The 12,082-nt window shown below is 44.4% G+C and overlaps 1 protein-coding gene across 3 annotated transcripts in view; it reads right to left on the reverse strand.

The window, feature by feature from the left end:
• SCY2 (SecY protein transport family protein) overlaps positions 1-12,082 on the reverse strand; it is a 207,058-nt gene that overhangs the window by 29,285 nt on the left and 165,691 nt on the right. For all 3 annotated transcript variants that reach the window (XM_087395478.1, XM_087395477.1, XM_087395476.1), the window contains 3 exons: positions 8,690-8,831; positions 8,163-8,279; positions 7,822-7,948 (listed from right to left, as the gene is read on the reverse strand). In XM_087395478.1, the coding sequence (XP_087251604.1) occupies positions 7,822-7,948; positions 8,163-8,279; positions 8,690-8,831 (386 nt within the window). The remainder of the gene's footprint in view (positions 1-7,821; positions 7,949-8,162; positions 8,280-8,689; positions 8,832-12,082) is intronic.

A 12,082-nucleotide genomic window follows, 5' to 3' on the forward strand; every position in this document is an offset into this window, starting at 1 on the left:
CCTGGTAAGGGGAAGGAGAAAGGGAAGGAGAAGATCAGCCAGTCTCCCCCTCATCCTTCACCCCGCCCTCCTTCCCCTCCCCCCTCCTCCTCGGTCCCCCGACCCCCACCCCCTCCAGGATCCCCCCCCAGCACCAGTGGTTTCTGCTCCCCTCTCTTCCTCGAGCATGATCCAGAGGGAACCCCCCTCTCTGCCTGAGCCACCTGCAGCCCCGAAGCCAGCACAGACCTCCCCTGCGCCTATCCCTCCTGGCCCGGTGGAGGGGAGAGGCCCTTCCCCACAGAAGGCCAACACCCCTCTCTCTGGTTCAGACTCCTCATCCTCGTCCCCATGCCCAAGGGCTGCTCCTAGAGCTCTACCTTTGGAGTTTTATCGAGCAGGACCTTGGAATTATCTGGATGCAGTAGGTATTGGCTCCTTCCCTGCATGCCTAGACATCAGCATCTTCTTCCTCCACAAGGGGGCGGAGGGTAGGATGTCCGTCCTTGCCCCTCATGATGGTCCTAGCTATTCCTTCACTATCTCCAGTGAAGGGAATGAGCAATGGACGAATGAAAATGTTTGGGAGACGATACGAGATTAGTCCCAGGAGCAGGTGCAGGATTGGATCGGTAGCAGAGCAGCGGAGCTTCTTCAGTAGCAGAGGAAGGAGGGTGACGTTCGTCTGAGATGGCGCCACAGCGCCAAACGTTTCCACCTCTTGGTCATTATTCGGCCACCTCTGGAGTGGGTCTACGCGGAAGGGCTCCGCCCGTGGAGGACCTCAGAGGTAGTGGGCTTCTACAGTATTTCCCTGGTAGAGGCGTCGAGCTAGTTAGAGAGAGCCTACTACCATGGGATGAAGGGCCTCTCCCCTCTGTTGAAGGTTTTAGAGGATGGGTCCGATGATCCAGCCTCTCCTTCGAAACCCTCACAGAAGCGCCTTCATCTGTACACTGGACATCCTCCGACCACCTCGACATCGACCGCAAGCAGACAGCTCTTTATGGCCCACCTTCCCTCCTACGCATTATCTCATGGAACATCAATGGGTTCCACTCATCAGGAACCCACGGCCCCAGGAAGATGGTGCTCAGACAGGAGCTCCAGCCAGCCTTGGTGGGAAGGGTAGATGTGCTCCTATTGCAGGAACACAAGCTTTCGGCTTCTCAGACCAGTATTTGTGGGAAGGTCCTCACAGGACGCTCCCACACCTACTGGGAACCTTCGATTGGTGAGCAGGGGAGGAGCGGGGGTGTCTGTACCTCCATCGACGCTTCTCTAGTTCAGCATGTGTGTGGTTTTGGCACTCTGATCCCAGGACGTGCGCTTTGGGTGGGCTTGAATATTGAGGGATCCCGTATCGACATCCTCAATATCTATGCCCCAACCGATCTCAAATGGAGAGCCGCTTTTTGGAGATCCTTGATAGACTTGTTGCCAGAGATGGATTCTTGGATTGTAGGAGGGGACTTCAACAACCTTGAGACCCTAGAGGATCAGCAGGGACAGGGCCCAGAGTTCCTCAGTGTAGCTCAGGCAGAGCAGGCAGATTGGGACTCCTTCCTATTCGCAGTGGGAGGTTGGGACAGCTGGAGGGAGCCTTCCTTTCACAGATGGACAGGGAGTCTGGACTTCTCTTGGGGTTACAGGAGGAAGGGAGGCAGACTTCTGGAGCAGCTGGACCGTTTCTATGTCAGCGATTGGGTGCTTGGCAGAGGTGGAGAGTCAGGAGTGGTTCCAGGGACGACACTCTCAGACCATGCCCCAGTCATCCTAGTCCTGGACTCAGCCTCTCACTCCTCACCTCCACGCTCATGCCGGATCCCAGACTCCATCTACTCCAGAGTAGCGGTTCGCAGCAGGATAGTGGACCTGTGGGAGCAGGATTGGGACCCCACCGGGGATATGGCAGCACAGGTAGCTCAGGCGCTTGCTGAGTCTAGTCTCATCTGTCAGCAGGAGGCGATTAAGGTCAGGCAGCAGTGTTGGGCGAAGGAGAGGGGTCTCAAACGAGATCTCGCCTCGATTCAGCGGATGCAGCAGTCTTCTCAAGGCTCTGAGGAGCTCAGACAGCAGGAGGTGCTAGAGGAGATCACCCAGCGACGCTTAGAGTTCTCGTTTCATGCTTCCAAGTCCTTCTGGGCTAGGAAAGGCGACAGGATGTGCAAAGAGTTCTTCAGGACTCATGGACAGAGGTTAGCAGGGGAACAGCTCCGATCTCTTAGAGCACAGGATGGTAGTGTCAGGACAGATCCAGACGAGGTCCGGGACTTGGCGACAGATTTCTATAGATCATTGTTCCAGCAGGAGCCCCCAGACCCTCGTGGCCGCCTATGCAGGGAGGAGGTGTGGAGGTCTACACCGCGGCTCATGCAGCCTAGCATGAGTGACTCCCTTCTCGCCCCTTTCACCGTGGCGGAGTTGCAGGATGCGGTGAGCGCTATTGATGGGCAGGAATGCCCAGGTGAGGATGGCCTCTCCAGAGCTTTCTTCACCACCTTTTGGGAGCAGATCCACCGGCCCTTGCTCGCAGCCTTCCGGCATATCTTCTCCAGCGGACAGATGCCAGAGAGCCTTGCGACAGGCTTGATATGCCTCATCCCCAAAGGAGGGGACCGTCAGGAGAGACACTTGGAGGCCCTAAAGGTGTTCTGCAGAGAGAGACCTGACAGTCAACCTCAAAAAGACCAAGGTTATGGTCTTCAACACCTCACATGCAGTGCTCTGTCGACTCAGCTTCGCTTATCGAGAGGAGCCAGTGGAGATAGTGCAGTCCTACACCTATTTAGGAGCAGTCTTCACACGACTCATTTTCACTATGACACATGCAGCCCATGCACGACTAACACGGGGGTGAGATGCTCTAGCCTGATTGGAGAGACAGTGCTACCAAGCACACTTTTTGGATCCACCAACGTCCTGGCTCTTCAATATGCTAGTCATAGTATAATCATCAAAAAAAGAAATAGCATAGTCTAGACTTTAGACTAAGAGACTCTAGAGACTAAGACGCATCTGAAGTGTCCCTAGGGCCTAATCTAGTAGTACTAGGCTAGCACTGTCTAACTAAAGGTACAGCACTAGTCTCATCTCCATCATCTGCATCATCCATCGACTCGACATCCTCTTTCTCCTCATCCTCAAATGAGTCATGGGTGTCACTGTCTAACAAAGAAGAAGCATCATCAGGTGCAGCTGAAGTGCTAGCACCATCTCTAGATGGCTGCAATCGTGTGTGATTTGTTGGTGCCGGCATCTCCTCGAACAACATGGCATATATGTTCAGCTCCTCTCCTGGAATATCTGGTATGGCCTTCATCTTCTCCAAGTCCACCTTGTCAACATCCAGTTGGCGAGGTTCGGGGGAGTTGGCAGAGTACTCAAGGAGGCAGAGGTTGCAATGGAAAAAAACCAACCGCTCCAATAGAGCCGTGCTGAATTTATTCCTCTTCTTTTGTGGAAGAGGGCCTAAGTGCTCCAGTTTCTCTCACAAGGACCCGAACTGCAGTCCTGGGAGAGAACTCGTATAGCAAAGCATTTCTGTCATAATCCATTCAAGCAAAGATAAGTATCAGTAACTTATTATTTCTACAACTAACTGCTTAAAAGTTAAGTTACAAGTAGTGAAGTTTCAAGTTATGTCTACCAAAGTAGGAGCACACTTGCCATATTTCTCCCACCAGGAGACATGATGCAACTGTGTCTCTCAGAGCCTAGTTGTAAGTCGACCAAATCAGAGGCTGTGATTGCGGAACAGAAGAAGATCATCCTCCAATCTTCATTGCATTTGTACATCACTATCTATCCACTTTTGTAGGTATCGTTGCAGCCCCTCCTCCAACCCCTCATCTTCATATTTCTCTTTAGCACGCCATAGAGGATGCAATACGTGTGCCACCACATGGATTGGGCAGTGGAAACAATTCCACCTGTAATTCCACACTCCACGGATGTCCTGGATCCTAAATCACACACAACATACCATAGTCACATGAAAACCCGTTTCGTCCTCTTTGAAACCTCGAAACGCAAAACAGACGAAACGTTTCGAAATAGGACGAAACGCTCTCAACAAAACCTTTGTTTCGCCCAAATCAAAATAAACGTTTTTGCCCCGTTTTTTCTAGAATCCAAGGTGTTTATGTTTTGAATTTCCTTTTAGTATCTTGACTTTATATTTCTCTTTGTTCACTCTAACTTAAATATAACATATCTTTTTGTACCTATAAGGGTATATATTAAGTATCAATTCGAAACCTATCCGTTTCGTCTGACAACACGAAACGAAACGAAATGAAACAAAACCTGTCAAAACAGCGAAACGGCGAAACAGACGAAACGTTTCTTGTGACTATGCAACATACGAAATTCATAGATAAACTGAAAATTGCAACAATGAGCTTTAGCCTTTAATAGTAATTTAGTGATTCTAGTCTTACTTGTTAGAAGATAGGGAAGTGTTTCTGTTGAGGGCCTCTCTAATCTTGTCCATACACTCGTACAAGAGCCCTAATGTGCTTCCCTCCATGTCCGTGATGTGAACTGTGTAAATAGGATTAACAGGTTTTTTTTTCCCAAGAAAAGTACTTCATTGAGAATGAATATAAACCGCAGAGCAAGCTCAAGTGAGGATTAATAGCTTTGACTGATTCCTCCACCTCCGGCTCTCTCTCTCTGGAAAAAGAGCTCTCAAATACACACATACACACTAGGAACTCTCAAAAGAGTTTAAAAAAAACAGTCTGGCACTAGGGCATTTCACCCAATTCATTGGCATTTCACCTAAAAACCACTAGTGCATGAGCCTCTCCACCACTATGGACATGTAAGCAAACCTCATGGTTGAGGGCTTCAATAGCTCAAGGTCACTGTAGGCCCGATAGATGCTGAGGATTATGGGTCTCTTCGTGACAAACTTCATGATAGGGCAGTGGAGAAAATAGCACCAATCTAAGTATCTTTCCTAGGCCCTCAATCAAAAGATCAAGGCAATGTGAGGCACATGATGTCTACACAATCTTTGGGAACTCATCTTGCAACATCTCACCCATAGCCACACAATTACTGCCATTATCTGTCACTACTTGCACCACATTGTCCGCACCTATCTCCAAGATGGCTGCACGCATGTGGTTCCAAATGTACAATCCTGTAATCTCATTGTACCTGCGGCAGAGGCATCTTTGGCTCTCAAGAACATTGTCCCCTTGCAAGAAGACACTAGAATGTTCTACACACTCCTCTTACGTACATCTGACCATCCATCACATAAGAGTGTGTACCCATGCTTTACCCAAGCCTCTTTCAAGGGCTGCATTTGTGCTTCCACATGTGTCCTCTCTCTTCTTAGCTCTCGTGTCCTCAAGGCTTCACATGTAGGCCCTTACCATTCATACCCAATGCGATTGACACCTCTCATGGCCTTCTTCCATCGCAAAGTCTTTGCCACATGAAAGGGTATTGCACATTGTATAAAGAGCTTCATGAGCTCACTAGTGGCCTCCTTGACTGCTTGCTTTTGCATGCGTGCTTGAATGCTAGCCCTTTGTAATGAGCCTCTTTTTCCCACACTAGCATCCACACTACGTGCTCCATGTGGCAAGGGCATCCTCCAAGCATTAGGACCCACGCTCGATGTTGCAGATATCCCAATGTGCTAGTAGAAGTATCAAGTAATGGCTCCGTGTCCTCGGTCTCTTCTTCATCTTGATTTGTTGCAACAGCCATGCGCTTACGCTTCCATTCTTGAAGGCCATGTAGCACATCAAGAGGCACAAACTTACACATATCTATATCCTTGTTGGGAACACCTGCCAGATGGTCTTTCAACCGTGTAACAGACCCTGTTTTGCTAACGTCACAATAGTTGCATTTCCACTTCTTGGAGCCACCTCCTCCCGCATAACTATCAATGTAGGTGGCATGTCTCCAATACGCATCTTTCGTCATTGTGGAGAGGAGTATGTAATAGGCATTTGGGAAAGAAGGAGAAGGAGGAAGAGGATGGAGGGTATGAGGAGTAGCAGGACTCAAGAGGAGGGGATAGAGTGAAGAGGATAGAGGAGAGTAGATAGTGAAGAGGATAGAGGAGGAGGAGAGTAAAGAGGATAGAGAAGAGTAGAGGGTAGTGCCAAGTGAAGAGGGTAGAAGAGAGTGGAGGGTGGAGGAGAGGTAGGAGAGTCACGATTGGAGGGTAGAGAAAAGTAGAGTGATTTAGTATGTATAGGTGTGTATAATAATTGAGCTGAGATGCCATGTGCACTCCTCGACTCTCTGATTTATCCAAATGATGTAAGTCATTTTGACATTTTGTCTTTTGTCCCATAGGCCTTTCGCAGACGTTAATATGACTCTCTCTCTCTCTCTCTCTCTCTCTCTCTCTCTCTCTCAAAGCAGCCTGCAAACACCCCAAGTATTATGTTCAATGAGCAGGAAATTGAGAGGGTAAACACATTCAAATACTTGGGAATAGATGTGCCAGCAAATCATAGATGGAATGATTGTGTCCATAGAAGGATAGATGCTGGGTGGGGAAAGTATTATCATTTTGAAAATGACTGCAGAAATAGTGACACTAAGAGATGGAGCATCAAACGGATTCTATTTGATGCATATGTGGTGCAAACAGTGCTATATGCAGTAGAAGTATGGGGAGGAAGCATCTCAGCATCAAAATGGAATGATATTGAAAAAATACAGAAATCATTTCTAAGACGGCATCTAGGAGTCAAAATTACTACACCGTACTCAATCATGCTTATTGAGACTGGTACAAGGCCCATTGAACTGAGAGCACTACGAAGGGTTTTCAAATATGTGAAGAAGGTCAAGAACATGGGGTGGCAGAGATTACCAATGAAAGCATGGGAAGCAAGTAAAAGGCCTCAAAAGACAAACAAAAGCAAGATGTTATCATCTGGTTGGTGGCAAGACATTCAAAGATGGTTCCAAAGATGGAGAGTAACATCCTACCTTGAGATGTCATCCGGGGAAATGGATGAGAAGGCATTTCATAAAGCTTTGTTGGGAATATTGCAACAAAAATGGCAATCAGCTGAGAAAAGGGCTAAGTATGAGTACTATTGTACACATATCAATCCCATCTATTGGGACACCTACTCCAAGGAGGAAGATAATGCACAAAAGTACATAACTATACCCATACCTGCAAATGCAAGAAGAAGTATTGCACTCATCCGCACCCGATCACACACTTTGGAGGTAGAGAAAGGTGCTTGGGGAGATGTCTCAAGGGAACAAAGATTTTGCAAGTTATGTGACCAAGAACAAGTAGAGACAGAGGCACATGTCCTCCTTACATGCCCACGATATGCATGCATAAGGAGGGACTTTAACAACATTACAAAGGAACACGACACCCTCGCAAGCTTGCTTTCACATACCCATATAGCCACTCTGGGCAATTTTATTGCCAAGATTCTTCAATATCGGGAATGTTGTATTACTCAATGTATTTCAGAATAGTTGTTTTCCTACCCCTTCCATAAAAGAAGGGAGACACTTGTATTGTGATTTTCATGGGTCCCATGGGTCGGTTTCTCGGCCCCCAGAGGACGGTAATACATTCTTCTTCTTCTTCTTCTCTCTCCCATGTGCGTGTCAACTTGGTTCGGGTCCTTGAGCCCTCAAGCCACTACACTAGCCTTCTATTGTGGGTTGCTAGACAATATTAAGAATAGTACACCTAGAACTATTCTATAATCATCCTTCGATGCGATCACAAAAGCGACCTTGCAAAACTATGTCTAGACTTTAATAATGTTTGATACTATGAAGGTAAAAAGAGATTTAGGCTGCATCATGTTCAACTTAACTTACCAAGTCTAGTATGTTGAACAAAAAAATGAGGAATATGGTAACTGAATGATATAGAAAAGGATTGGAGCCAGATGACCCTGGCGTTAAAGCATCCTTCATCTTTATCCAGAACTGATTTGCAGTTATCCTGAAGAGCAAATATACCACAAATGATTTGACAATGTAACAAAAAAGATGAATGATTCTTGTCAAATCAAGAAGGTGATCCAAAATCTATGCCTCCCCCTAAAAAGAAAGAAAGAAAGACAGGCGCACGTGTGCGCGTGTGTGTCTATATATCTAAGGGAAGCAATGTACATTTAACTCAATCTGCACATATTGCAAACATTACTGAAACCAACCTTGCCAAAAAGCTGGGGAGAGTCATTAGTATTGTTGTGGCAAGTAAAGGCTGCATTCCGGTTGGATTGATGTTGAAAGGAATATAAGGTTCTACTTCAGTAAGCGACCCACCTGCACTGGACAAAGACACAAATAATCTCAGAAAAGAGAGTTCAGCAGATATGTAGCATGCCGGCATGAAAACAAGTGACAACATTCATACAGCTAGCAGGTGCAAAGGCCTTGTTGAGTCGGTGTAAATTTGCAAAAAGATAAAAAGATTTGTTTGTTGAATTACTTTTGCATATATATACTTGCTATACATTCTCAAAAGTGAACTGTGTCAATATATGTATGTATGTATATACATATACATACATTGCATATACACAAACAACTATATATAAAACAGCCTTGAAATTTTGAGGATCTGTGCCGAGAAGGTTGTGCTTTCTAGGATAGTCTCAACGTATGACAATTATGCTTCAAAGCAATCACACGGATGCTGTTCCAACAGAGAACTACTTTAAAGAAACGTCACACTTACCCAACACTAGGGGCCACCTCAAAATTGTAATACTGCAGTTTCACTTTTCGATGACCTGCAGAAGTTAAGACTGCACAGACTGTAAAGCAGAAGGAGAAACCAAATAATGCAAGTAGCGTAGTGCCCCAGTTTCCACCACCATCTGCCAAGATATGAAAACAATAATCACAATTGATACTGAGAAATGTATTCAAGCCAATCTTCATCACATAGTTAAGTGATTATGTGCATTAAGATTGTATGCAGAATGCTTTTGGGTCTAGTCGCCATGCAACAAGCTTATTGGCCTTCAGTTAGGATAAACCAAATGCTAACCATACCCCTTACAAATTATTAGCTCCTTTATGAGTGAGAAAAAGAACTGAGGTCCTTTTTAAGATACCCTAAATCAGAATCCGAAAGAGAGTATTGGCTGCCTTATAAGTGAGAAAAAGAAGCGAGGTCCCTTAACCGATTCCAAAATTATATGAACTCCTTTAATTTTTAAAAAGTTACCCATTCCGGTGCGTCATTTGTACGAGTAGAAACCTATGAGCAGTTTTATCCGAGCGTATTTTTCAAGAGACTTATAAAAAAGGTATTTCTTTAGGAAACATGGTTTTTACACTTTTATTTTCACAAGAACTAGATCGCTTTATCATATATATATATATATACAAAATAATCACTCATTCACTTTCACATAACGTAAATTTTTTTATTCATAGACATCCTTTGTACCCATTTTATTACGTAAAAAGAGTGTTGAAAAATAATTTCTTTAAGAATTATCCCAGACAAATCACTCTCAATGTAGTAATATTATACATATATACTTACTTATTAAACACATTTATGCCAATATGACAAGATCTTTCTAGTGTTTTTAAAGCATAAATAACAAGACATTCATGCATATGTTCTAAAGAAGTTTAAATTACTATAAATAAATATTAAGCATTGGGCTAATGTATTTACTCTCATAACATATATGCAAGATTTAAGATAGTATATGCAAGATTTTGTAATATATAACCCCCTAGATGTGCTCAAATGGCATTTTCAGATCAATTTGAATGGCTGAATGACTATATTTGGACATTGGATGTGTGAGTTATGAGTACTCTCTGAGGTAGTTTCACCAACGAAAGTACCTTGGGAGACCTACTTCAAAGAGGTTTCGCTAGCGAAACTACCTTGGATGGATTGCTTCAATGAGGTTTCTTTGGAGAAACTCTTTCATGAAGATAGATTGAGAGAGGGTTTTCAATGTCACCCCCCTATTAAGTAAAAGTTGTAAGAAGGATCATAAGGAAATTTTCATGGAGAAATCTACTACACATGTGGGTTTCTTCAGAAGCCATCCCATTATGTTATTCACCATCCCCAAAGATTCATGTAAAGATTTGTGTATGAAATGGGCAATCCTATAATACTTTGCATATTTCTAAGTGAAACTATGTTTTCTTTGATCCATTTTTGCCATACTTTTACATAGTTGAAAGCTTTTTTCTTTACTTTGCTCAGATGCTCAGAAGATTTTGCTTGGAAAATGGTCGTCCCCCATTCAACCGTTTCTATTCATATTTCTCATCTATTCAATCTCGAGACTTCATTAAACAAAATATCTTCAGTATTATAAAGCATGAAGATGAAAAAGCTATGGCATGAAAATAGAATGAAAGAGGTTTAACCAAAGAGAATTTGATTCCCAGAAGCTCTAAATATCCCAATTCCCATATTTGGAGTATGACGATCAAAGAACGTACAACATATTCCAAGTATATAAGACTACTGTCAATCACGGGTGCAGGCACATTATTATTCCTCCCAACCAATTCTTTGTGGTAGCAAGCTCATCACGATATCAATCGCACGTGAAAGCTCTTCATGCTAATCCACAAGCCCCAGTTCCCTAGATGGATCTAATCTGCTACATGTCTTCATTCTAGGGTACCTCTTAAATGTATCTTTACTACCTCTCTCTTGGGATATCAATTAATTCACTTGCCCCTAGGCACATTTACACATTTAATGCATTTAAGACCCATAGCCTTAGACCCATCTAGTCATTGCCTTGTCACTTCACTGACCCTTCCGAGGTCATGTTACCTCAACTTGAGTGTAACATTCCTTCCCTCTTCAAACATCAGCGTCCTCGATGATAAAGTCTGGGAACACTCTCCGTAACTGGTATATGGATTCCCACGTCGCTCTTGATAGAGGTAAACCATGCCATGCAACCAACACCGTGGGTATCTTCTGATTGCGTACTTGCATTGTTCCTCAGTCCAAGATCCTTGTTGGTTTGCGTCTTGCCTCTAGAGAAAGTGTAATGAAAGTTTATGAACCTCTACCTCAGTTGGTAAGATTTTACCTTTGGACTGAATGATCGGATCAAGATGGAAGTTTGGGCTCAATATGCGAACACGCTAGATGAAGCCATTGCCATAGCCTTCAGCTATAAGGATGCCAAAGGAAACATACCAAGTGGGTTTGTGCAAGTTGTGACTCGGTACGAGTACCTGAAGAAAAATGGGTTGAAGAAAAAGTGGATTAGCAAAGGAAGTGCTTCACAGCCTAGTAGCCAAGCCAAGCAGCCGAAGCCAGTTGAGATTCCTTCTAAACCAAGTATCACCATTGGAGTGGTTGCCACTGCTAGAATTTGCCTTTAACGATAGAAAACATTCCTTTACAGGGTTCAGTCCATTTAAGCTGAACTATGGTTATAGACCAGCAAATCCAACTACAGTTCGAGTACCTCAGAAAGTGCCTAGTGCCGCGAACTTTGTGGTTGAGATGTGAGAGATGCTTGCACTTGCGAGAGCTTACATCTATCAGGCTATGGATAGAGCTAAGGCATATGCGGATGAAAACAGTTCCATTAGAGAATTTAAGGAAGGAGAGAGTTTTTCTCAAAGTTCCTTTGCACTCTAAGTCTTTGACTGCAGGAGAGTGCGCTAAGTTATCACCACGATCTTGTGGGCCGTGGTTAATTCTACAAAGAATAGGCAAGGTGGCCTATAAATGAGAATTACCACAAGGTTGTAAGGTACACCCAGTGTTTCATGTTTCTCGTTTAAAGAAATTTTTGCATGCAAGTGACTCACTAATCGAGGGTGTTGTTTTGTTTCAAGAGATAGAGGATAATGCAGGGCGCAAACCAACAAGGATCCTAGACCGAGGAACAATGGAATCCATATACCAATTACGGAGAGTGTTCCCAGACTTTATCATCGAGGACACTCATGTCTGAAGAGGGAAGGACTCAAGTTGAGGTAACATGACCTCGGAAGGTCAGTGGTGGACATGATCCTTTAAAGGAAAATGTCCATTGATCCTTCCGAGGTCATGTTACCTCAACTTGAGCGTAACATGGAGTGACATTGAAACACATCCACTTTCTGGGTCCAG

This window comes from Dipteris shenzhenensis, chromosome 24 (assembly GCF_047967505.1).
Source record: "Dipteris shenzhenensis isolate YYH24624 ecotype China chromosome 24, Dip_SZ_1.0, whole genome shotgun sequence".
Classification (NCBI taxonomy): Eukaryota; Viridiplantae; Streptophyta; class Polypodiopsida; order Gleicheniales; family Dipteridaceae; genus Dipteris; species Dipteris shenzhenensis.